A 27,584-nucleotide genomic window follows, 5' to 3' on the forward strand; every position below is an offset into this window, starting at 1 on the left:
TTGACCAAGAGGATATATGTGTCAGAGGTGGAGGGAACGAGGGGAAGAGGGAGACCAAATTGGAGGTGGAAAGATGGAGTGAAAAAGATTTTGTGTGATCGGGGCCTGAACATGCAGGAGGGTGAAAGGAGGGCAAGGAATAGAGTGAATTGGAGCGATGTGGTATACCGGGGTTGACGTGCTGTCAGTGGATTGAATCAAGGCATGTGAAGCGTCTGGGGTAAACCATGGAAAGCTGTGTAGGTATGTATATTTGCGTGTGTGGACGTATGTATATACATGTGTATGGGGGTGGGTTGGGCCATTTCTTTCGTCTGTTTCCTTGCACTACCTCGCAAACGCGGGAGACAGCGACAAAGTATAATAATAAAAAAGAATATATTTTTTCATACTATTTCCCATTTCCCGCAATAGCGAGGTAGCGTTAAGAACAGAGAACTGGGCCTTTGAGGGAATATCCTCACCTGGCCCCCTTCTGTGTTCCCTCTTTTGGAAAATTAAAAAAAAAAAAAAACGAGATGGGAGGATTTCCAGCCCCCCACTCCCTTCCCTTTTAGTCGCCTTCTACGACACGCAGGGAATACGTGGGAAGTATTCTTTCTCCCCTAGCGCTACCTGGCAAACATGAGGGGGGAGGGGGATGGTATTCCATGGGTGGTGGGGTGGCGATGGGAATGAGTAGGGGCAGACAGTGTGAATTGTGTGCAGGGGTATATATATATGTATGTGTCTGTGTGTGTATATGTATGTGTACATTGAGAAGTATAGGTATGTATATTTGCGTGTGTGGACGTGTGTATATATACATGTGTATGGGGGTGGGTTGGGCCATTTCTTTCGTCTGTTTCCTTGCGCTACCTCGCAAACGCGGGAGACAGCGACAAAGCAAAAAGAAAAAAAAAATATATATATATATATATATATATATATATATATATATATATATATATATATATATATATATACATATATTTTTTTTTTCAAAGTATTCGCCATTTCCCGCATTAGCGAGGTAGCGTTAAGAACAGAGAACTGGGCCTTTGAGGGAATATCCTCACCTGGCCCCCTTCTGTGTTCCTTCTTTTGGAAAATTAAAAAAAAAAAAAATAATGAGAGGGGAGGATTTCCAGCCCCCGCTCCCTCCCCTTTTAGTCGCCTTCTACGACACGCAGGGAATATGTGGGAAGTATTCTTTCTCCCCTATCCCCAGGGATAATATATATTATTTATTTATTTATTTTGCTTTGTCGCTGTCTCCCGCATTTGCGAGGTAGCGCAAGGAAACAGACGAAAGAAATGGCCCAACCCACCCCCATACACATGTATATACATACACGTCGACACCCGCATGTATACATACCCATACATCTCAATGTACACATATATATACACACACAGACACATACATATATACATATGCACACAATTCACACTGTCTGCCTTTATTCATTCCCATTGCCACCTCGCCACACATGGAATAACATCCCCCTCCCCCCTCATGTGTGCCAGGTAGCACTAGGAAAAGACAACAAAGGCTCCATTCGTACACACTCAGTATCCAGCTGTCATGCAATAATGCCCGAAACCACTGCTCCCTTTCCACATCCAGGCCCCACACAACTTTCCATGGTTTACCCCAGACGCTTCACATGCCCTGATTCAATCCACTGACAGCACGTCAACCCCGGTATACTACATCGATCCAATTCACTCTATTCCTTGCCCTCCTTTCACCCTCCTGCATGTTCAGGCCCCGATCACACAAAATCTTTTTCACTCCATCTTTCCACCTCCAATTTGGTCTCCCACTTCTCCTCGTTCCCTCCACCTCCGACACATATATCCTCTTGGTCAATCTTTCCTCACTCATTCTCTCCATGTGCCCAAACCATTTCAAAACACCCTCTTCTGCTCTCTCAACCACGCTCTTTTTATTTCCACACATCTCCCTTAACCTTACGTTTCTTACTCGATCAAACCACCTCACACCACACATTGTCCTCAAACATCTCATTTCCAGCACATCCATCCTCCTGCGCACAACTCTATCCATAGCCCACGCCTCGCAACCATACAACATTGTTGGAACCACTATTCCTTCAAACATACCCATTTTTGCTTTCGGAGATAATGTTCTCAACTTCCACACATTCTTCAAGGCTCCCAGGATTTTCGCCCCCTCCCCCACCCTATGATCCACTTCCGCTTCCATGGTTCCATCCGCTGCCAGATCCACTCCCAGATATCAAAAACACTTTACTTCCTCCAGTTTTTCTCCATTCAAACTTACCTCCCAATTGACTTGACCCTCAACCCTACTGTACCTAATAACCTTGCTCTTATTCACACTTACTCTTAACTTTCTTCTTTCACACACTTTACCAAACTCAGTCACCAGCTTCTGCAGTTTCTCACATGAATCAGCCACCAGCGCTGTATCATCAGCAAACAACAACTGACTCACTTCCCAAGCTCTCTCATGCACAACAGACTTCATACTTGCCCCTCTTTGCAAAACTCTTGCATTCACCTCCCTAACAACCCCATCCATACACAAATTAAACAACCATGGAGACATCACACACCCCTGCCGCAAACCTACATTCACTGAGAACCAATCACTTTCCTCTCTTCCTACACGTACACATGCCTTACATCCTCGATAAAAACTTTTCACTGCTTCTAACAACTTTCCTCCCACACCATATATTCTTAATACCTTCCACAGAGCATCTCTATCAACTCTGTCATATACCTTCTCCAGATCCATAAAAGCTACATACAAATCCGTTTGCTTTTCTAAGTATTTCTCACATACCTTCTTCAAAGCAAACACCTGATCCACACATCCTCTACCACTTCTGAAACCACACTGCTCTTCCCCAATCTGATGCTCTGTACATGCCTTCACCCTCTCAATCAATACCCTCCCATATAATTTACTAGGAATACTCAACAAACTTATACCTCTGTAATTTGAGCACTCACTCTTATCCCCTTTGCCTTTGTACAATGGCACTATGCACGCATTCCGCCAATCCTCAGGCACCTCACCATGAGTATGTGATAGAATGTAAGAAAGTAAATTCTCGATTAATAGGGGTAAAACTGAAAGTTGATGGAAAGAGATGGGTGATTATTGGTGCATATGCACCTGGGCATGAGAAGAAAGATCATGAGAGGCAAGTGTTTTGGGAGCAGCTGAATGAGTGTGTTCGTTGTTTTGATGCACGAGACCGGGTTATAGTGATGGGTGATTTGAATGCAAAGGTGAGTAATGTGGCAGTTGAGGGAATAATTGGTATACATGGGGTGTTCAGTGTTGTAAATGGAAATGGTGAAGAACTTGTAGATTTATATGCTGAAAAAAGACTGGTGATTGGGAATACCTGGTTTAAAAAGCGAGATATATATATATATATATATTATATTATTATTATTATTATTATACTTTGTCGCTGTCTCCCGCGTTTGCGAGGTAGCGCAAGGAAACAGACGAAAGAAATGGCCCAACCCCCCCCCCATACACATGTATATACATACGTCCACACACGCAAATATACATACCTACACAGCTTTCCATGGTTTACCCCAGACGCTTCACATGCCTTGATTCAATCCACTGACAGCACGTCAACCCCGGTATACCACATCGCTCCAATTCACTCTATTCCTTGCCCTCCTTTCACCCTCCTGCATGTTCAGGCCCCGATCACACAAAATCTTTTTCACTCCATCTTTCCACCTCCAATTTGGTCTCCCTCTTCTCCTTGTTCCCTCCACCTCCGACACATATATCCTCTTGGTCAATCTTTCCTCACTCATCCTCTCCATGTGCCCAAACCACTTCAAAACACCCTCTTCTGCTCTCTCAACCACGCTCTTTTTATTTCCACACATCTCTCTTACCCTTACGTTACTCACTCGATCAAACCACCTCACACCACACACTGTCCTCAAACATCTCATTTCCAGCACATCCATCCTCCTGCGCACAACTCTATCCATAGCCCACGCCTCGCAACCATACAACATTGTTGGAACCACCATTCCTTCAAACATACCCATTTTTGCTTTCCGAGATAATGTTCTCGACTTCCACACATTCTTCAAGGCCCCCAGGATTTTCGCCCCCTCCCCCACCCTATGATCCACTTCCGCTTCCATGGTTCCATCCGCTGCCAGATCCACTCCCAGATATCTAAAACACTTCACTTCCTCCAGTTTTTCTCCATTCAAACTCACCTCCCAATTGACTTGACCCTCAACCCTACTGTACCTAATAACCTTGCTCTTATTCACATTTACTCTTAACTTTCTTCTTCCACACACTTTTCCAAACTCAGTCACCAGCTTCTGCAGTTTCTCACATGAATCAGCCACCAGCGCTGTATCATCAGCGAACAACAACTGACTCACTTCCCAAGCTCTCTCATCCCCAACAGACTTCATACTTGCCCCTCTTTCCAAAACTCTTGCATTTACCTCCCTAACAACCCCATCCATAAACAAATTAAACAACCATGGAGACATCACACACCCCTGCCGCAAACCTACATTCACAGAGAACCAATCACTTTCCTCTCTTCCTACACGTACACATGCCTTACATCCTCGATAAAAACATTTCACTGCTTCTAACAACTTTCCTCCCACACCATATATTCTTAATACCTTCCACAGAGCATCTCTATCAACTCTGTCATATGCCTTCTCCAGATCCATAAATGCTACATACAAATCCATTTGCTTTTCTAAGTATTTCTCACATACATTCTTCAAAGCAAACACCTGATCCACACATCCTCTACCACTTCTGAAACCACACTGCTCTTCCCCAATCTGATGCTCTGTACATGCCTTCACCCTCTCAATCAATACCCTCCCATATAATTTACCAGGAATACTCAACAAACTTATACCTCTGTAATTTGAGCACTCACTCTTATCCCCTTTGCCTTTGTATATATATATATATATATATATATATATATATATATATATATATATATTTCTTTTTTTTGCTTTGTCGCTGTCTCCTGCGTTTGCGAGGTAGCGCAAGGAAACAGACGAAAGAAATGGCCCAACCCCCCCCATACACATGTATATACATACGTCCACACACGCATATATACATACCTACACAGCTTTCCATGGTTTACCCCAGACGCTTCACATTCCTTGATTCAATCCACTGACAGCACGTCAGCCCCGGTATACCACATCGCTCCAATTCACTCTGTTCCTTGCCCTCCTTTCACCCTCCTGCATGTTCAGGCCCCGATCACACAAAATCTTTTTCACTCCATCTTTCCACCTCCAATTTGGTCTCCCTCTTCTCCTTGTTCCCTCCACCTCTGACATATATATCCTCTTGGTCAATCTTTCCTCACTCATCCTCTCCATGTGCCCAAACCACTTCAAAACACCCTCTTCTGCTCTCTCAACCACGCTCTTTTTATTTCCACACATCTCTCTTACCCTTACGTTACTCACTCGATCAAACCACCTCACACCACACATTGTCCTCAAACATCTCATTTCCAGCACATCCATCCTCCTGCGCACAACTCTATCCATAGCCCACGCCTCGCAACCATACAACATTGCTGGAACCACTATTCCTTCAAACATACCCATTTTTGCTTTAAGAGATAATGTTCTCGACTTCCACACATTCTTCAAGGCCCCCAGAATTTTCGCCCCCTCCCCCACCCTATGATCCACTTCCGCTTCCATGGTTCCATCCGCTGCCAGATCCACTCCCAGATATCTAAAACACTTCACTTCCTCCAGTTTTTCTCCATTCAAACTCACCTCCCAATTGACTTGACCCTCAACCCTACTGTACCTAATAACCTTGCTCTTATTCACATTTACTCTTAACTTTCTTCTTCCACACTTTACCAAACTCAGTCACCAGCTTCTGCAGTTTCACACATGAATCAGCCATATATATATATATATATATATATATATATATATATATATATATATATATATATATATATATATATATATATATTTTTTTATTATTATACTTTGTCGCCAGAAGTTTCAGTTTTCTAAATTATTTCTTACATTTTTCATATGTATATATATGTATATGTGTGTGTGTGTGTATATGTGCATATGTATGTGTATGTATATATGTATATATATATATATATATATATATATATATATATATATATATATATATATATATATATATATATATATATATGTTATCCCTGGGGATAGGGGTGAAAGAATACTTCCCACGCATTCCTCGCGTGTCGTAGAAGGCGACTAGAGGGGACGGGAGCGGGGGGCCAGAAATCCTCCCCTCCTTGTATTTTTTAACATTCTTAAATGGGAAACAGAAGAAGGAGTCACGCGGGGAGTGCTCATCCTCCTCGAAGGCTCAGACTGGGGTGTCTAAATGTGTGTGGATGTAACCAAGATGTGAAAAAAGGAGAGATAGGTAGTACATTTGAGGAAAGGAACCTGGATGTTTTGGCTCTGAGTGAAACGAAGCTCAAGGGTAAAGGGGAAGAGTGGTTTGGGAATGTCTTGGGAGTAAAGTCAAGGGTTAGTGAGAGGACAAGAGCAAGGGAAGGAGTAGCAGTACTCCTGAAACAGGAGGGCAAATGAGAGTTGGGGTGAGAGAGTATCATTAAATTTTAGGGAGAATAAAAAGATGTTCTGGAAGGAGGTAAATAAAGTGTGTAAGACAAGGGAGCAAATGGGAACTTCAGTGAAGGGCGCAAATGGGGAGGTGATAACAATTAGTGGTGATGTGAGAAGGAGATGGAGTGAGCATTTTGAAGGTTTGTTGAATGTGTTTGATGATAGAGTGGCAGATATAGGGTGTTTTGGTCGAGGTGGTGTGCAAAGTGAGAGGGTTAGGGAAAATGATTTGGTAAACAGATAAGAGGTAGTAAAAGCTTTGCGGAAGATGAAAGCCGGCAAGGCAGCAGGTTTGGATGGTATTGCAGTGGAATTTATTAAAAAAGGGGATGACTGTATTGTTGACTGGTTGGTAAGGTTATTTAATGTATGTATGACTCATGGTGAGGTGCTTGAGGATTGGCGGAATGCGTGCATAGTGCCATTGTACAAAGGCAAAGGGGATAAGAGTGAGTGCTCAAATTACAGAGGTATAAGTTTGTTGAGTATTCCTGGTAAATTATATAGGAGGGTATTGATTGAGAGGGTGAAGGCATGTACAGAGCATCAGATTGGGGAAGAGCAGTGTGGTTTCAGAAGTGGTAGAGGATGTGTGGATCAGGTGTTTGCTTTGAAGAATGTATGTGAGAAATACTTAGAAAAGCAAATGGATTTGTATGTAGCATTTATGGATCTGGAGAAGGCATATGATAGAGTTGATAGAGATGCTCTGTGGAAGGTATTAAGAATATATAGTGTGGGAGGCAAGTTGTTAGAAGCAGTGAAAAGTTTTTATCGAGGATGTAAGGCATGTGTACGTGTAGGAAGAGAGGAAGGTGATTGGTTCTCAGTGAATGTAGGTTTGCGGCAGGGGTGTGTGATGTCTCCATGGTTGTTTAATTTGTTTATGGATGGGGTTGTTAGGGAGGTGAATGCTAGAGTTTTGGAAAGAGGGGCAAGTATGAAGTCTGTTGTGGATGAGAGAGCTTGGGAAGTGAGTCAGTTGTTGTTCGCTGATGATACAGCGCTGGTGGCTGATTCATGTGAGAAACTGCAGAAGCTGGTGACAGAGTTTGGTAAAGTGTGTTAAAGAAGAAAGTTAAGAGTAAATGTGAATAAGAGCAAGGTTATTAGGTACAGTTGGGTTGAGGGTCAAGTCAATTGGGAGGTAAGTTTGAATGGAGAAAAACTGGAGGAAGTAAAGTGTTTTAGATATCTGGGAGTGGATCTGGCAGCGGATGGAACCATGGAAGCGGAAGTGGATCATAGGGTGGGGGAGGGGGCGAAAATCCTGGGAGCCTTGAAGAATGTGTGGAAGTCGAGAACATTATCTCGGAAAGCAAAAATGGGTATGTTTGAAGGAATAGTGGTTCCAACAGTGTTGTATGGTTGCGAGGTGTGGGCTATGGATAGAGTTCTGCGCAGGAGGATGGATGTGCTGGAAATGAGATGTTTAAGGACAATGTGTGGTGTGAGGTGGTTTGATCGAGTATGTAATGTAAGGGTAAGAGAGATGTGTGGTAATAAAAAGAGCGTGGTTGAGAGAGCAGAAGAGGGTGTTTTGAAATGGTTTGGGCACATGGAGAGAATGAGTGAGGAAAGATTGACCAAGAGGATATATGTGTCGGAGGTGGAGGGAATGAGGAGAAGTGGGAGACCAAATTGGAGGTGGAAAGATGGAGTGAAAAAGATTTTGTGTGATCGGGGCCTGAACATGCAGGAGGGTGAAAGGAGGGCAAGGAATAGAGTGAATTGGATCGATGTGATATACCGGGGTTGACGTGCTGTCAGTGGATTGAATCAGGGCATGTGAAGCGTCTGGAGTAAACCATGGAAAGCTGTGTAGGTATGTATATTTGCGTGTGTGGACGTATGTATATACATGTGTATGGGGGTGGGTTGGGCCATTTCTTTCGTCTGTTTCCTTGCGCTACCTCGCAAATGCGGGAGACAGCGACAAAGCAAAAAAAAAAAAATATACAGGCATGTACAGAGCATCAGATTGGGGAAGAGCAGTGTGGTTTCAGAAGTGGTAGAGGATGTGTGGATCAGGTGTTTGCTTTGAAGAATGTATGTGAGAAATACTTAGAAAAGCAAATGGATTTGTATGTAGCATTTATGGATCTGGAGAAGGCATATGATAGAGTTGATAGAGATGCTCTGTGGAAGGTATTAAGAATATATGGTGTGGGAGGCAAGTTGTTAGAAGCAGTGAAAAGTTTTTATCGAGGATGTAAGGCATGTGTACGTGTAGGAAGAGAGGAAAGTGATTGGTTCTCAGTGAATGTAGGTTTGCGGCAGGGGTGTGTGATGTCTCCATGGTTGTTTAATTTGTTTATGGATGGGGTTGTTAGGGATGTGAATGCAAGAGTTTTGGAAAGAGGGGCAAGTATGAAGTCTGTTGGGGATGAGAGAACTTGGGAAGTGAGTCAGTTGTTGTTCGCTGATGATACAGCGCTGGTGGCTGATTCATGTGAGAAACTGCAGAAGCTGGTGACTGAGTTTGGTAAAGTGTGTGAAAGAAGAAAGTTAAGAGTAAATGTGAATAAGAGCAAGGTTATTAGGTACAGTTGGGTTGAGGGTCAAGTCAATTGGGAGGTGAGTTTGAATGGAGAAAAACTGGAGGAAGTGAAGTGTTTTAGATATCTGGGAGTGGATCTGGCAGCGGATGGAAACATGGAAGCGGAAGTGGATCATAGGGTGGGGGAGGGGGCGAAAATTCTGGGAGCCTTGAAGAATGTGTGGAAGTTGAGAACATTATCTCGGAAAGCAAAAATGGGTATGTTTGAAGGAAAGGTGGTTCCAACAATGTTGTATGGTTGCGAGGCGTGGACTATGGATAGAGTTGTGCGCAGAAGGATGGATGTGCTGGAAATGAGATGTTTGAGGACAATGTGTGGTGTGAGGTGGTTTGATCGAGTAAGTAACGTAAGGGTAAGAGAGATGTGTGGAAATAAAATGAGTGTGGTTGAGAGAGCAGAAGAGGGTGTTTTGAAATGGTTTGGTCACATGGAGAGAATGAGTGAGGAAAGATTGACCAAGAGGATATATGTGTCGGAGGTGGAGGGAACGAGGAGAAGAGGGAGACCAAATTGGAGGTGGAAAGATGGAGTGAAAAAGATTTTGTGTGATCGGGGCCTGAACATGCAGGAGGGTGAAAGGCGTTCAAGGAATAGAGTGAATTGGAGCGATGTGGTATACCGGGGTTGACTTGCTGTCAGTGGATTGAATCAAGGCATGTGAAGCGTCTGGGGTAAACCATGGAAAGCTGTGTAGGTATGTATATTTGCGTGTGTGGACGTATGTATATACATGTGTATGGGGGTGGGTTGGGCCATTTCTTTCGTCTGTTTCCTTGCGCTACCTCACAAACGCGGGAGACAGCGGAAAAAAAAAAAATATATATATATATATTATCCCTGCAATAGGGGATTAAGAATACTTCACACGTATTCCCTGCGTGTCGTAGAAGGCGACTAAAAGGGGAGGGAGCGGGGGGCTGGAAATCCTCCCCTCTCTTTTTTTTTTTTTTTTTTAATTTTCCAAAAGAAGGAACAGAGAATTGGGCCAGGTGAGGGTATTCCCTCAAAGGCCCAGTCCTCTGTTCTTAACGCTACCTCGCTAATGCGGGAAATGGCGAATAGTTTGAAAGAAAGAAAAGAAATATATATATATATATATATATATATATATATATATATTTATATATGTGTGTGTGTATTTTATATTTCAGTTTCTAAAAGAGAAAACAGAATGTGTGTGGATGTAACCAAGATGAGAAGAGATGGGAGGTAGGTAATATGTTAGGGGAAAGAAACCTGTATGTTCTGGATCTGGGTGAAACACAGTTTTAGGGAAAAAGGGAAGAATGGTTTGGAAATGTTGTGTAGTAAAGTCAGGGGATGGTGAGTGGACAGGAGCTAACAATGTAGTTGATCTACTTCTGAAGCAGAAGTTGGGGGAGTGTGTGATAAAGTGTAAGAGAGTGAATTCTAGGTTGATGTGGGTAAAACTGAAAGTGGATGGCAAGAGATGGTTGATTATTGGTGCTTATGCACCTAGTCATGAGAAGAAAGATCATGAGAGGCAAGTGTTTTGGAGCAGTTGAGTGAGTGTCTGCAGTTTTGGTGCATGAGACTGGGTATTTGTGGTGGATGATTTAAATGTGATGCACATGGCATACTCAGTGTTTTGATTGGAAATGGCGGAGTGCTTGTGGAGTTGTGTTAAGAAAAAAAGATTGGTGATTGGATATACCTGTTGTAAAAAGAGAGATATACTTATATGTATGTGAGTAGGAGATATGGTCAAAGTGCATTATATATGTATGTGAGTAGGAGATATGGTCAAAGAGCATTATTAGATTACGTATTAATTGATGGACATGTAAAAGAGAGACTTTTGGATGTAAATGTGCTAAGAGGGGCAGCTGGTGGGATGTATAATCACTATCTTGTGGAGGTGAGGGTGAAGTTTTGTAAAGGTTTTTAAAAGAAGAGGAAACAGTGTTGGGGAGATGAGAATGGCGAGAGTAAGTTAAGTAAGTTTGGAAAGGAGACTTCTGTGAAGAAATACCAAGAGAGATTGAGTGTAAAATGGCAAAGGGTGAGACCAAGTGGGGGGAGTGGGTGAGAAATAGGAGGTATTTAGGGAAGCAGTGATGACATGTGCAAGAGATGCATGTGGCATGCGAAAGGTGGGAAGTGGGCAGATTAAAAAGGGTATTGAGTGGTTTAATGAAGTAAAGTTGCTAGTGAAAGAGAAAAAGAGAGGCCTTTGGATGCTACTTATAGAGGAGTGCAAATGATTGGATGATTACATGAGAAAGTGGCAGAGGGTCAAGAGGAAGGTACCGGAGTTGAAAAAAGAGGCCAAATGAGAGTTGGGTTTGAGAGTATCATTAATCTTTGGGGAGAATAAATAGATGTTTTGGAAGAAAGTAAATTATGTGTGAAAGACGAGAACAAATGGGGACATCAGTGAAGGGAGCAAAAGGAGAAGTGATAACAAGAAGTGATGAAGTGAGGAGGTGGAGTGAGTATTTAGAAGGACTGTTAAATATGTTTGATGATACAGTGGGAGATGTAAGGTGATTAGGCTGGGGTGGTATGTGAAGTGAGAGAGTTAGGGAGAGTGGTTTGGTGAAAAGAGAAGAGGTGGTGAAAGCCTTGCAAAAGGTGAAATCCAGCAAGGTGGCATGATTGGAATGTATTGCAGTTGAATTTATTAAGGAAGCCAGTGAATGTGTTGTTGATTGGTTGGTAAGAATACTTAATATATGTGTGAATCATGGTCAAGTGCCTGAGGATTGGAGTAATTTATGTATAGTTCCATTGTACTAAGGCAAAGGGGATAAAAGGAAGCGTTCAAACTCCAGAGGCATAAGTTTGTTGAGTATTCCTGGGAAATATGGGAGGGTATTAATTGAGGGGGTTAAGGCATGTACAGAGCATCAGATTGGGGAAGATCAGTGTGGTTTCAGAAGCGTTAGAGGATGTGTAGATCTGGTGTTTGCTTTGAAGAATTTGTGAGAAACACTTAGAAAAACAGAGGGATTTGTATGTAGAATTTATGGGTCTTGAGAAGGTATATGATAGGGTTGATAGAGATGCTTTGAAGAAGGTCTTATGAGTATATGGTGTGGCAGGTAAGTTGCTAGAAGCAGTGAAAAGTTTTTATCAAGGATGTAAGGCATATGTACGAGTAGGAAGAGGGGAGAGTGATTGGTTCCCAGAGAAGGTTGGTCTGCAGCAGGAGTGTGTGATGTCCCCATGGTTGTTCAATTTGTTAATGGATGGGGTGGTTAGGGAGGTAAATGCAAGAATTTTGGAAAAAGGGGCAAGTATGCATTCTCTTGGGATGAGAGGGCCTGGGAAGTGAGTCAGTGGTTGTTCATCAGTGATACAGCGCTGGTGGCTGATTTGGGTGAGAAACTGCAGAAGTTGCTGACTGAGTTTGGAAAAGTGCATGAAAGGAGAATGTTAAGAGTAAATGTGAATAAGAGCAAGTTTATTAGGGTTAGTAGGATTGAGGAACAAGTTAGTTGGAATGTGACTTTGAATGGAGAAAAATTGGAGGAAGTGAAGTATTTTAGATATCTGGGAGTGGACTTAGCAGTGAATGGAACTATGGAAGTGGATATGAGTCACAGGGTGAGGAAGAGGGCAAAGGCTCTGGGAGTGATGAAGAATGTGTGGAATGAGAGAATGTTATCTCGTAGAGCAAAAATGGGTATATTTGAAGGAATAATTATTACAACAATATTATATGTTTGCAAGGCATGGGCTATAGGTAGGGTTGTACAGAGTAAGGTGGATGTGTTGAAAATTAAATGTTTAAGGCTAGCATGTGATGTGAGGTGGTTTGATCGAGTAAGTAATGAAAGGGTAAGAGAATAAATAGACTGTGGTTGATCCTTCACACCCCTTCCCCACCCTATGCCTCACTTCCACTCCCATGGTTTCATATGCTGCCAGATCCACTCCCAGATATTTAAAACACTTCTTCCTCCAATTTTTCTTCATTCAAACTTAAATCCCAGTTAACTTGTCCCTCAACCCTAATGAACCTAATAACCTTGCTTTTATTCACATTTACTCTCAACTTTCCCCCTCACACACTCTTAAAAACTGTCACCAACTTCTGCAATTTCTCACTTGAATCAGCTACCAGTGTTGTATCACTGGTGAACAACAACTAACTTTACTTGCCCTCTCCTCCCCAACTGACTGCATACTCTTCCCTCTCTCTTCAAAACTCTTGCATTTTCATCCCTCACCACCCCATCCATGAACAAATTACACATCCATGGTGACATCACACACCCATGCTGCAGACAGACCTCCACTGGGAACCAGTCACTCTCCTCTCTTCTTACTCGTACCTGATAAGACCCTATCACATGCCCTATCAGGATCCATAAATGCCCCATACAAATCCATATGCCTTTCTAAGTATTTCTCACGCACATTCTTCAAAGCAAACATCTGATCCACACATCCTCTACCACTTCTGAAATCACACTGCTCCTTCCCAATCTGATGCTCTGTACATGCCTTCACCCTCTCAATCAATACCTTCCCTTACAATTTTCCAAGAATATTCAATATGCCTTATCCCCTTTGTCTTTGTACAATGGCACTACACATGCATTCTGCTAATCCTCGGGCACTTCACCATGATCCATACATACATTGAATATCCTTACCAACCAGTCAACAACACAGTCACCCCCTTTCTTGATAAATTCAACTGCAGTACCATCCAAATCCACCACCTTGCCATATTTCATCTTCTGCAAAGCTTTCACTACCTCCTCTTTCTTAACCAAACCATTCTCCCAGACCCTCTCACTTTGCACAGTACCCTGACCAAAACACCCTACATCTGCTACTCTGTCATCAAACACATCCAACAAACCTTCAAAATACTCACTCCATCTCCTTCTCACTTTATCATTGCCTGTTACCACTTCTCCCCCTTGTCCCCTTCACAGATTTTTCCATTTGTTCTCTTGTGATACGCACGTTATTTATCTCCTTCCAAAACATGTTTTTATCCTCCCTAAAGTTTAATGATACTCTATCACCCCAACTCTCATGTGCCTTCTTTTTCAACCCTTGCACCTTTTTTGACCTCCTGCAGCTTTCTTTTATACATCTTTCAGTCATTTGCACCTCTTTCTTGTAAATATTACCCAAATGCCTCTTTTCTGTTTTACAAACAACTTTACTTCTTGATCCCACCATTTACTACCCTTTCTAATCTGCCCACCTCCCACCTCTCTCAAGCCACATGCATCTTTTGCACATGCCACTCTACTTCCCTGAATACATCCCATTCTCCACCCACTTCCTTCATGTCATTTGCTCTCACCTTTTGCCATTCAACACTCAATATCTCCTGGTACTTCCTCACACAAATCTCCTTTCCAAGCTCACTTACTCTCACCACTCTCTTCTCCCCAACATTTTGAAAACCTCTACAAATCTTCACCTTTGTCTCCAGAAGATAGTGATCAGACATCCCACCAGCTGCAGCTCTCAGCACATTAACATCCAAAAGTCTCTTATTTACATGCTGATCAATTAACACGTAATTTGATAAAGCCCTATGACCATCTCTATGACTCACATATGTATACTTATGTATATCTCTCTTATTAAACCAGATATTCCCAATCACCTGTATTTTTCAGCACACAAATCCACAAGCTCTTCACCATTTCCATTCACAACATTGAATACCCCATGTATACCAATGATACCCTCAACTGCCACATTACTCACCTTTGCTTTTATTTCACCCATCACCAGTACCCAATCGCATGCACCAAAGCTGCTGACACACTCACTCAGCTGCTCCCAAAACACTTGTCTCTCATGGTCTTTCTTTTCATGACTAGGTGCATAAGCACCAATAATTACCCTTCTCTCTCCATCCACCTTCAGTTTACCCACATCAATTTAGAATTTACTTTCTTACACTCTGTCACACACTCCTACAACTTTTCTGTCAGGAGGAGTGCTACTCCTTCCTTTGCTCATATATTCTCACCAGCCCCTGACTTTACTCCCAAGACTTTTCCAAACCAATCTTTCCCTTTACCCTTGAGCTTCATTTCACTCTGAGCCAGAACATCCAGGTTTCTCTCCTCAAACATACTACCTATCTCTCCCTTCTTCTCATGTTGGTTACATCCACTTACATTCAGACACCCCAATCTAAGCCTTTGAGGAGGATGAGCACTCCCTGCTTGACTCCTTCTGTTTCCACTTTTAGTCCCCTTTATATGTATATGTGCATGTGTGTTCTTATATATGTATGAGTCGATGGGTCTTTCTTTGTCTGTTTCCTAGTGCTACCTTGCTCATGTGGGAAACAGTGATCAAGTATATTTTTTCCCTCACATATTCACCATTTCCTACCTTAATAAGGAAGCATCAGAAACAGATGACTGAGCCTTAGAATGAAAATCCTCACATGGTCCCCTTCTTTGTTCCTTCTTTTGAAGTGAAACAGATGATTTTCAGACCCCTGCTCCCGGCCCTTTTAGTTGTCTCCTATGATGTGCAGGGAATATGGAAGTATTCTTTCTCGTTGTCTCCAAGGATATATGTGGATTGGTATGTTTGTGAGGGCATACTAATCAATAAAGTGTATCCTGAGTTTTAACTTCCAGTTTTGTTCATAGAGTATTTCATCCCATCTAGGGTTTGTTTGTATGGAATGCAAATTGATTTTAGTTTTTATATACTACTATTCGTTTCTTGTTCTTTTGTTATAAATTACATCATTTTGGTATTTATTTGAGGAGTCCCTGAGTTTGAATATTGATTTTGCATGCAAGTATTTATTCATTTTTTAGGTGGAATTTTGCATGAGTTGCATGATTTCAGGAATACTTCAAGGTCGAGGGAGTCCATACCCTCCAGGAATGGTTGTGTCTTCTTTCACTGGGCTTGGACCCAGCAGTCAGTCTGGCCACTTACAATGTTTTGCTTTAGGTGAGTATTCCAGTACTCTCCTATAGTGATTGCATCACTCAAGCCATCGCTCTCCACACTGGCAAGAGTATACACAACCAGCAGCCTCTACTACAAACAAATGATATACAAAGCTGCCAACACTAGTAATTTTCAAGATTATTTTTTGTCCATACCACTAACTGTCTATATTTCCATTTTTTGCACACAAACTGTCCACAGTATCATCTCCCTACGTGAAAATTTGCCCACACCACCAGCAGTGTTATCCGTACCACCTTCCACCTTTTGACACCAACCATCCATCCTGACTGTTCACACTCTCCATACTATTACTGAACTGAATTAGTGTATTTTGATCTGTCTGCATCTTTGGCTGCCTAGTTTTCCTTATGATCTGCCATAGATTATATGAATTAATTCATACCATCAGCTGTTCACAGACTCTCACACTAGTAACTACATAGATATGCTAACCATAACACATTTACATTACCAGATTGCTATGCCAACTTTGAACAATCTCAACTTTCACTATAACTGACTTCACATTACCAAGTTTCTACATACCAAGTTTCTACACTCACAGCTGTTCAATAAATAAACAGACAACACCACCGACTGTCCTCATCACCAACTATCCACTCCACCAACCATCCCCATCACAACCTGTACCCACCACTTACTGTCTTCATCTTACTCTCATTTATCTGACATTGTTTCCTATTTTTCAAAAACATCTACAAATCTTTACACAGTGGCAGTTTGTTAACCAATGAGATTAGGAGTTGCTGCTACTGTGAAAAGTAAAGAAAGAAGCTCAAAATTAGGGAAGGTTGTCAAGTTTCACTGCCTCAAGGAGATACTCTAGTTTTACTAGAATATCAAAGTCTCACCCCACCTTCTCACAGTAACCTTATTAATACACCCCTTAGGGGTGGAACTAAAGGGAGTGTTGTTGCCTAAGTCCATCAGAGCAGTCCTTTTAAATTTAGGCAGATGTCTGAGGTGTGCTTTGACTTCTTAGTTTTTGGCCAATTTTGGAGCCTCACTGCCTCTGGAAACACTGCACTTGAGTTGCCCTTTCCTAGTGACCTGTCATGGGTGAGGCACAAAAGGCTAAGAAGTGGCACTGGAGTCTACCAGTTTTGCCAAGGATTAAATGAGATGAGGGATTGAGGATGGTGGCACTGAATGTAGATGGGATGACTAGTGAGAGTAAAAGGAGGGAGCTTGCAGAGAGGTTTGAAAGTTGTAGTTTGGATGTACGGGGGTTTAGGGAAACCCATATCCTTGGGCAGGATGTGTGGAGTGAAAATATAAATGAATGCAAGTTATGGGAGTGTATGGAAGGAGGTGTGGTGAAGATCGGAGAGGTAAAGAACGATGTGCAATTCTTCTATCACCAAGAGTGTGGTAGGGTGTTACAGAACATGGATGGAATTGATTAAGAATAGTGTGGATGAAAGGAAAGATTGGGATTGTGAATTATTCTTGGGCATGTTTATTTGTGGCTGTAATTATGAAGATTGTATGAGGTAAGGATGAATTGAAGCTTTTCTGTAGAAATTTGAATAACTGTATAAGTGGTTTTGAGAATAAGAAAAACGTGCTTATAGGGTTTTAGTCCTTGCAAACACCTTTTTTTTTTCATAAGATGATCTACAGATATACTTGGATGAGGAATGATGGAAGAGAAGAGCAAAAGGCTTTAATTGACCATGTAGCAGAGGATGAAAGATTGAGAAAGGCCATGCTGGATGCTAGAGTCGTGAGAGGATTCCTTGGAAACTGACCACTTCACAGTTCTTGTGGGGATGAGGATCAGGGAGAAGTGGTGGTATGGTGTAAGGAAGAATGGAGATGTAAAAGTGTTAGCAAGCAAGAAGATGAATCAGGAAAAGTGTTGGGAGGAGTGTGAAAGGAAGGGAACTGAAAGCTTTGATGGAAGTGCAGTGAATGTAGGAATGCATTCATGTGTGAATGAGGTGTGTAAATTGTTTAGAAAATATTCTTAAAGGTTGCAGAATTAGTAGACAGATACAAGGTAGTGAGATATAGGAATAAAGAGAGCAGTGCATGGTGGACAGAAGAGATCAGAAATGCTGTGGAAGAGAAGTTAAAGACATATGGCAGATTGCTCAATAGGAATGGACCAGTGGAAGTTCAGCAAAAGAGTAGGGAAGAATATGGAATATATAAGCAGAATGTTAAGAAGTTGATTGAGGAAAGCAAAGAAAGAGTAAATGAAGATTTTGGAAGAAAGTTAAGTGAAAAGTTTTGGGATAATAAACTATACTCAAAGGAGGTGAAAGAGAAGGAGGTGGATGTAAAAGTGGAAATATATTAATGTGAGAAGTAAAGAAGGGGAGTTGCTGAATCAAAAGGAGGAAGTGAAAGTAAGATGGAAAGAGTATTTTGAAGAACTAATGAATGTGGGAGAAGGAAAGGCAGCAGTTGTTATATGCGTAGGTGTGGAGGCTGGAAGGAAGAGGATAGAAGTGCAAGGGCCTATAGCAAAAGGGGAGGTAAGAAGATAAAGAATGAGGCTGAAGGTAGGAAAGACACTTGGAGTGGATGGGATTATGGCTGAAGAGCTGAAGTATGGAGGAGAAAGTATGATAGAGTGGATGCATCTTAAGTGTAATTTATCATGAGAACAGAAGGTTGTGCCATAGGATTGGGTGAAAGCTATTATTGTTCCTTTATTCAAAAGAATAAGTGCTGAGGATGTATGTAGCAACTATAGGGGAATAAATCTTAAGTTTACCAGGAAAAATGTATGCAAGAATGTCAATTGATAGAGTGATGGAAGTGGCTGAATGCAGAATAAATGAAAAGCAAGGGGGTTTTAGAAAAGGTAGGGGATGTTTGGATCAGATTTTTGAGGTAGAAATGACTGGTAAAGTATTTAGTGAAAGATAAGAAGTTGTATGCAGCTTTAATAGGTCTGGAGAAAGCATAAGACAGAGTCGAGTGGAATGCTTTTTGGGATGTGGTAAGGATATATGGGGTAGGGTACAGCTGTTGGCTGGTAAGAAAGCCTTCTGTAGAGGAGCAAATGCATGTATAAGAGTGTAATGCACCAAAACCACAGCTCCCTTTCCACATCTAGGCCCCACATAACTTTCCATGGTTTACCCCAGACGCTTCACGTGCCCTGGTTCAATCCATTGGCACCACATCGCCGCTGGTATACCATGTCATTCCAATTCACTCTATTCCTTGCACGCCTTTCACCCTCCTGTATGTTCAGGCTCCAATTGCTCAAAATCTTTTTCACTCCATCCTTCCACCTCCAATTTGGTCTCTCACTTCTCATTCCCTCCACCTCTGACACATATATCCTCTTGTCAGTCTTTCCTCACTCATTCTCTCCATGTGACCAAACCATTTCAATACACCATCTTCTTCTCTCTCAACCACACTCTTTTTATTACCACACATCTCTCTTACCCTTTCATTACTTACTCGATCAAACGACCTCACACCACATATTGTCCTCAAACATCTCATTTCCAACACATCCACCCTCCTCCGCACAACCCTATCTATAGCCCACGCCTCGCAACCATATAACATTGTTGGAACTACTATTCTTTAAATATACCCAATTTTGCTCTCCAAGATAGCATTCTCGCCTTCCACACATTCTTCAACAAACTCCCAGAACCTTCGCCCCCTCCCCCACCCTGTGACTTACTTCCGCTTCCATGGTTCTATCCGCGACCAAATCCACTCCCAGATATCTAAAACACTTCACTTCCTCCAGTTTTTCTCCATTCAAACTTACCTCCCAATTGACTTGTCCTTCAACCCTACTGAACCTAATAACCTTGCTCGTATTCACATTTACTCTCAGTTTTCTTCTTTCAGACACTTTACCAAACTTAGTCACCAGCTTCTGCAGCTTTTCACCCGAATCAGCCACCATCACTGTTTCACCAGGGAACAACAACTCACTCACTTCCGAAGGCCTCTCATCCACAGCAGAATGCATACTTGCCCCTATCTCCAAAACTCTTGCATTCACCATCCTAACCACCCCATCCATAAACAAATTAAACATCCATAGAGACACCACACACCCCTCCCGCAAACCGACATTCACTGGGAACCAATCAATTTCCTCTCTTTCTGCTCGAACACATGCCTTACATCCTCGATAAAAACTTTTCACTGCTTCTAGCAACTTACCTCCCACACCATATACTCCTAACACCTTCCACAGAACATCCCTATCAACTCTATCATATGCCTTCTCCAAATCCAAAATGCTACATACAAATCCATTTGTTTTTCTAAGTATTTCTCACATACATTCTTGAAAGCAAACACCTGATCCACACATCCTCCACTACTTCTGAAACCACACTGCTCTTCCCCAATGTGATGCTCTGTACATTCCTTCACCTTCTCAATCAATATCCTCCCATATAATTTCCCAGGAATACTCAACAAACTTATACCTCTGTAATTTGAACACTCATCTTTATCCCCTTTGCCTTTGTACAGTGGAACTATGCATGCATTCCGCCAATCCTCAGGCACTTCACCATGAAGCATACATACATTAAATATCCCCACCAACCAATCAACAATACAGTCACCTCCTTTTTTTAGTATATTCCCCTACAATACTATCCAAACCCACTGCCTTGCCAGCTTTCATCTTCCGCAAAGATTTTATTACCTCTTCTCTGTTTACCTAACCGAACCCTCTCACTTTGCATACCACCTTATCCAAAACACCCTATATCTGCCACTTTATCATCAAACACATTTGATAAACCTTCAAAATACTCACTCCATCTCCTCACTTCACCACTACTTGTTATTACCTCCCCTTTAGGCCCCTTCACCAATGTTCCCATTTGTCCTCTTGTTTTACATGCTTTATTTACCTCTTTCCAAAACATCTTTTTATTCACCCTAAAATTTAACGATACTCTCTCACCCAAACTCTCATTTGCCCTTTTTCACCTATTGCACCTTCCTCTTAACCTCCTGCCTCTTTCTTTTATAAATCTCCCAGTCATTTGCATTATTTCCCTGCAAAAATCATCCAAATGCCTCTCTTCTCTTTCACTAACAATCTTACTTCTTAATCCCACCACTCTTTCTAATCTGCCCACCTCCCACCTCTCTCATGCCATAAGCACCTTTTGCGCAAGTCATCACTGCTTCCCTAAATACATCCCATTCCTCCCCCACTCCCCTTATGTCATTTGCTCTCACCTTTTTCCATTCTGCACTCAATTTCTCTTGGTACTTCCTCACAAAAGTCTCCTTTCCAAGCTCACTTACTCTCACCACTCTCTTCACCCCAACATTCTCTCTTCTTTTCTGAAAACCTCAAAAAATTTTCCCCTTCGCCTCCACAAGATAATGATCAGACATCCCTTCAGTTGCCTCTCTCAGCACATTAACATCCAAAATTCTCTCTTTCATGCACCCATTAATTAACATGTAATCCAATAATGCTTTATGGCCATCTCTCCTACTTTCATATGTATACTTACGTATATCTCTCTTTTTAAACCAGGTATTCCCAATCACCAGTCTTTTTCAGCACACAAATCTACAAGCTCTTCACTATTTCCATTTACAACAATGAACACCCCGTGTATGGCAATTATTCCCTCAACTGCCACATTGCTCAGCTTTGCATTCAAATCACCCATCACTATAACCCGTTCTCATGCATCAAAGCTACTAACACACTCAGCTGATCCCAAAAGACTTGCCTCTCAAGATCTTTCTTCCCATGACCAGCTGCACAGGCACCAATAAACACCCATCTCTCTCCATCCACTTTCAGTTTTACCGATATCAATTTAAAGTTTACTTTCTTACACTCTATCACATACTCCCACAACTCCTGCTTCAGGAGTAGTGCTGCTCCTTCCTTTGCTCTTGTCCTCTCACTAACCCTTGACTTCATTTCACTCAGAGCCAAAACACCCAGGTTCCTTTTCTTAAACATACTACCTATCTCTCCTTTTTTCTCATCTTGGTTATATCTACACACATTTAGACACCCCAATCTGAGCCTTCAAGGAGGATGAGTACTCCCCGCATGACTCCTTTTTCAGTTTCCCCTTTTAGAAAGTTTTAGAGGGTTTCTAGCCCTCCGCTCCTGTCCCCTTTAGTTGCCTTCTGCAACATGCAGGGAATGCGTGGGAAGTATTGTTTCTCCCCTATCCCCAGGGAAATATATTTATTTTATCCATTTATTTATATTTATTATACTTTGTCACTGTCTCCCGCATTAGCAAGGGAGCGCAAGGAAACAGATGAAAGAATGGCCCAACCCACCCACACACACATGTATATACATACATGCCCACATAAGTATATATACATATCTATACATTTCAACGTATACATATACATGCACAGACATATGCATATATACATATGCTGCCCTCATCCATTCCCGTCGCCACCCTGCCACACATGAAATGGTACCCTCCAAAACTATAGCTCCCTTTCCACATCCAGGCCCCACAAAATTTTCCATGGTTTAACCAAGACGCTTCACATGCCCTGGTTCAATCCATTGACAGCACACTGACCCTAGTATACCACATCATTCGAATTCACTCTATTCCTTGCACGCCTTTCACCCTCCTGTATGTTGAAGCCCAATCGCTCAAAATCTTTTTCACCTCCAATTTGGTCTCCCACTTTTCCTCGTTCCCTCCACCTCTGACACATATATCCTCTTTGCCAATCTTTTCTCATTCATTCTCTCCCTGTGACGAAACCATTTCTGCTCTCTCAACCACACTATTTTTATTACATATTACATTTTTATTACTCTTTTTATTATATATATATATATATATATATGAGTCATACATACATTAAATAACCTTACCAACCAGTCAACAATACAGTCACCCCCTTTTTTAATAAATTCCACTGCACTACCATCCAAACCTGCTGCCTTGCCGGCTTTCATCTTCCGCAAAGCTTTTACTACCTCTTCTCTGTTTACCAAATCATTTTTCCTAACCCTCGCACTTTGCACACCACCTCGACCAAAACACCCTATATCTGCGACTCTATCATCAAACAAAAAAAAAAAAAAAAATATATATATATATATATATATATATATATATATATATATATATATATATATATATATATTTTTTTTGCCGCTGTCTCCCACGTTTGCGAGGTAGTGCAAGGAAACAGACGAAAGAAATGGCCCAACCCACCCCCATACACATGTATATACATACGTCCACACACGCAAATATACATACCTACACAGCTTTCCATGGTTTACCCCAGACGCTTCACATGCCCTGATTCAATCCACTGACAGCACGTCAACCCCGGTATACCACATCGATCCAATTCACTCTATTCCTTGCCCTCCTTTCACTCTCCTGCATGTTCAGGCCCCGATCACACAAAATCTTTTTCACTCCATCTTTCCACCTCCAATTTGGTCTCCCACTTCTCCTCGTTCCCTCCACCTCCGACACATATATCCTCTTGGTCAATCTTTCCTCACTCATTCTCTCCATGTGCCCAAACCATTTCAAAACACCCTCTTCTGCTCCCTCAACCACGCTCTTTTTATTTCCACACATCTCTCTTACCCTTACGTTACTTACTCGATCAAACCACCTCACACCACACATTGTCCTCAAACATCTCATTTCCAGCACATCCATCCTCCTGCGCACAACTCTATCCATAGCCCACGCCTCGCAACCATACAACATTGTTGGAACCACTATTCCTTCAAACATACCCATTTTTGCTTTCCGAGATAATGTTCTCGACTTCCACACATTCTTCAAGGCTCCCAGGATTTTCACCCCCTCCCCGACCCTATGATCCACTTCCGCTTCCATGGTTCCATCCGCTGCCAGATCCACTCCCAGATATCTAAAACACTTTACTTCCTCCAGTTTTTCTCCATTCAAACTTACATCCCAATTGACTTGACCCTCAACCCTACTGTACCTAATTACCTTGCTCTTATTCACATTTACTCTTAACTTTCTTCTTTCACACACTTTACCAAACTCAGTCACCAGCTTCTGCAGTTTCTCACATGAATCAGCCACCAGCGCTGTATCATCAGCGAACAACAACTGACTCACTTCCCAAGCTCTCTCATCCCCAACAGACTTCATACTTGCCCCTCTTTCCAAAACTCTTGCATTCACCTCCCTAACAACCTCATCCATAAACAAATTAAACAACCATGGAGACATCACACACCCCTGCCGCAAACCTACATTCACTGAGAACCAATCACTTTCCTCTCTTCCTACACGTACACATGCCTTACATCCTCGATAAAAACTTTTCACTGCTTCTAACAACTTTCCTCCCACACCATATATTCTTAATACCTTCCACAGAGCATCTCTATCAACTCTATCATATGCCTTCTCCAGATCCATAAATGCTACATACAAATCCATTTGCTTTTCTAAGTATTTCTCACATACATTCTTCAAAGCAAACACCTGATCCACACATCCTCTACCACTTCTGAAACCACACTGCTCTTCCCCAATCTGATGCTCTGTACATGCCTTCACCCTCTCAATCAATACCCTCCCGTATAATTTACCAGGAATACTCAACAAACTTATACCTCTGTAATTTGAGCACTCACTCTTGTCCCCTTTGCCTTTGTACAATGGCACTATGCACGCATTTCGTGAATCCTCAGGCACCTCACCATGAGTCATACATACATTAAATAACCTTACCAACCAGTCAATAATACAGTCACCCCCTTTTTTAATAAATTCCACTGCAATACCATCCAAACCTGCTGCCTTGCTGGCTTTCATCTTCCGCAAAGCTTTTACTACCTCTTCTCTGTTTACCAAATCATTTTCCCTAACCCTCTCACTTTGCACACCACCTCGACCAAAACACCCTATATCTGCCACTCTATCATCAAACACATTCAACAAACCTTCAAAATACTCACTCCATCTCCTTCTCACATCACCATTACTTGTTATCACCTCCCCATTTGTGCCCTTCACTGAAGTTCCCATTTGCTCCCTTGTCTTATGCACTTTATTTACCTCCTTCCAGAACATCTTTTTATTCTCCCTAAAATTTAATGATACTCTCTCACCCCAACTCTCATTTGCCCTCTTTTTCACCTCTTGCACCTTTCTCTTGACCTCCTGTCTCTTTCTTTTATACATCTCCCACTCAATTGCATTTTTTCCCTGCAAAAATCGTCCAAATGCCTCTCTCTTCTCTTTCACTAATAATCTTACTTCCTCATCCCACCACTCACTACCCTTTCTAATCAACCCACCTCCCACTCTTCTCATGCCACAAGCATCTTTTGTGCAATCCATCACTGATTCCCTAAATACATCCCATTCCTCCCCCACTCCCCTTACTTCCGTTTTTCTCACCTTTTTCCATTCCGTACTCAGTCTCTCCTGGTACTTCCTCACACAAGTCTCATTCCCAAGCTCACTTACTCTCACCACCCTCTTCACCCCAACATTCACTCTTCTTTTCTGAAAACCCATACAAATCTTCACCTTAGCCTCCTCAAGATAATGATCAGACATCCCTCCAGTTGCACCTCTCAGCACATTAACATCCAAAAGTCTCTCTTTCGCGCACCTGTCAATTAACATGTAATCCAATAACGCTCTCTGGCCATCTCTCCTACTTACATACGTATACTTATGTATATCTCGCTTTTTAAACCAGGTATTCCCAATCACCAGTCCTTTTTCAGCACATAAATCTACAAGCTCTTCACCATTTCCATTTACAACACTGAACACCCCATGTATACCAATTATTCCCTCAACTGCCACATTACTCACCTTTGCATTCAAATCACCCATCACTATAACCCGGTCTCCTGCATCAAAACCACTAACACACTCATTCAGCTGCTCCCAAAACACTTGCCTCTCATGATCTTTCTTCTCATGCCCAGGTGCATATGCACCAATAATCACCCATCTCTCTCCATCAACTTTCAGTTTTACCCATATTAATCGAGAATTTACTTTCTTACATTCTATCACAAACTCCCACAACTCCTGTTTCAGGAGTACTGCTACTCCTTCCCTTGCTCTTGTCCTCTCACTAACCCCTGACTTTACTCCCAAGACATTCCCAAACCACTCTTCCCCTTTACCCTTGAGCTTCGTTTCACTAAGAGCCAAAACATCCAGGTTCCTTTCCTCAAACATACTACCTATCTCTCCTTTTTTCACATCTTGGTTACATCCACACACATTTAGACACCCCAGTCTGAGCCTTCGAGGAGGATGAGCACTCCTCGCGTGACTCCTTCTTCTGTTTCCCATTTTAGAAAGTTAAAAAATACAAGGAGGGGAGGATTTCTGGCCCCCCGCTCCCGTCCCCTCTAGTCGCTTTCTACGACATGCGAGGAATGCATGGGAAGTATTCTTTCACCCCTATCCCCAGGGATAATATATATATATATACATATACATACACATACATATGCACATACACACACACACACACACATATACATATATATACATATGAAAAATGTAAGAAATAATTTAGAAAACTGAAACTTCTAGCTTGAAATGAAATGAAAAAATGAATGTCACATAATGGTTCAACTTCTGGCTATGGAAAAGGGAAATGTATAAAGTATTTGCACAAACGTCAATAGTAGTTCTCATCAATTTAACCACTGTATCAATAAGCTTCAATGTCTAAGCTACATTTTTTCCAATTTCACTATTTTCTTGTCAAAGCACCATGTATGAAAACTATCACTCCAGTAACACAACTATAAACATTTACTTCCCCTTTAAAAAAGTTCTGGGGAAGTTTGTCTCGATACACTGCGGGACACTCTACCACCTGGCGAGGTTTGTGTTGCAATGGTTCTTGATTCACAAACGTAGTAGCATCACTGGTGGGCGGAAGAACATTCTTGTAACCACAGCAAGGATCACAGTCCGTGCAACTCCATTATGATGGTTCTTCTCATTTTTGATTTTAGGTAGATACTTATATATATATATATATATATATATATATATATATATATATATATATATATATATATATATATGAGGTGCCTGAGGATTGGCAGAATGCGTGCATAGTGCCATTGTACAAAGGCAAAGGGGATAAGAGTGAGTGCTCAAATTACAGAGGTATAAGTTTGTTGAGTATTCCTGGTAAATTATATGGGAGGGTATTGATTGAGAGGGTGAAGGCATGTACAGAGCATCAGATTGGGGAAGAGCAGTGTGGTTTCAGAAGTGGTAGAGGATGTGTGGATCAGGTGTTTGCTTTGAAGAATGTATGTGAGAAATACTTAGAAAAGCAAATGGATTTGTATGTAGCATTTATGGATCTGGAGAAGGCATATGATAGAGTTGATAGAGATGCTCTGTGGAAGGTATTAAGAATATATGGTGTGGGAGG

General features: G+C 41.8%; 1 protein-coding gene across 6 annotated transcripts in view; it reads left to right on the forward strand.

The window, feature by feature from the left end:
- The window catches only part of polybromo (protein), a 471,093-nt gene that overhangs the window by 421,824 nt on the left and 21,685 nt on the right, over positions 1 to 27,584 (forward strand). For 4 of the 6 annotated variants that reach the window (XM_071691025.1, XM_071691024.1, XM_071691022.1 and 1 more), the window contains exon 31: positions 16,050 to 16,157. The exons of the other annotated variants lie outside the window; for them this stretch is intronic. In XM_071691025.1, coding sequence (XP_071547126.1) covers positions 16,050 to 16,157 — 108 coding nt within the window. The remainder of the gene's footprint in view (positions 1 to 16,049; positions 16,158 to 27,584) is intronic. 6 annotated transcript variants of the gene reach the window in all.

Source organism: Panulirus ornatus, chromosome 50 (genome assembly GCF_036320965.1).
Source record: "Panulirus ornatus isolate Po-2019 chromosome 50, ASM3632096v1, whole genome shotgun sequence".
In the NCBI taxonomy this organism is placed as follows: Eukaryota; Metazoa; Arthropoda; class Malacostraca; order Decapoda; family Palinuridae; genus Panulirus; species Panulirus ornatus.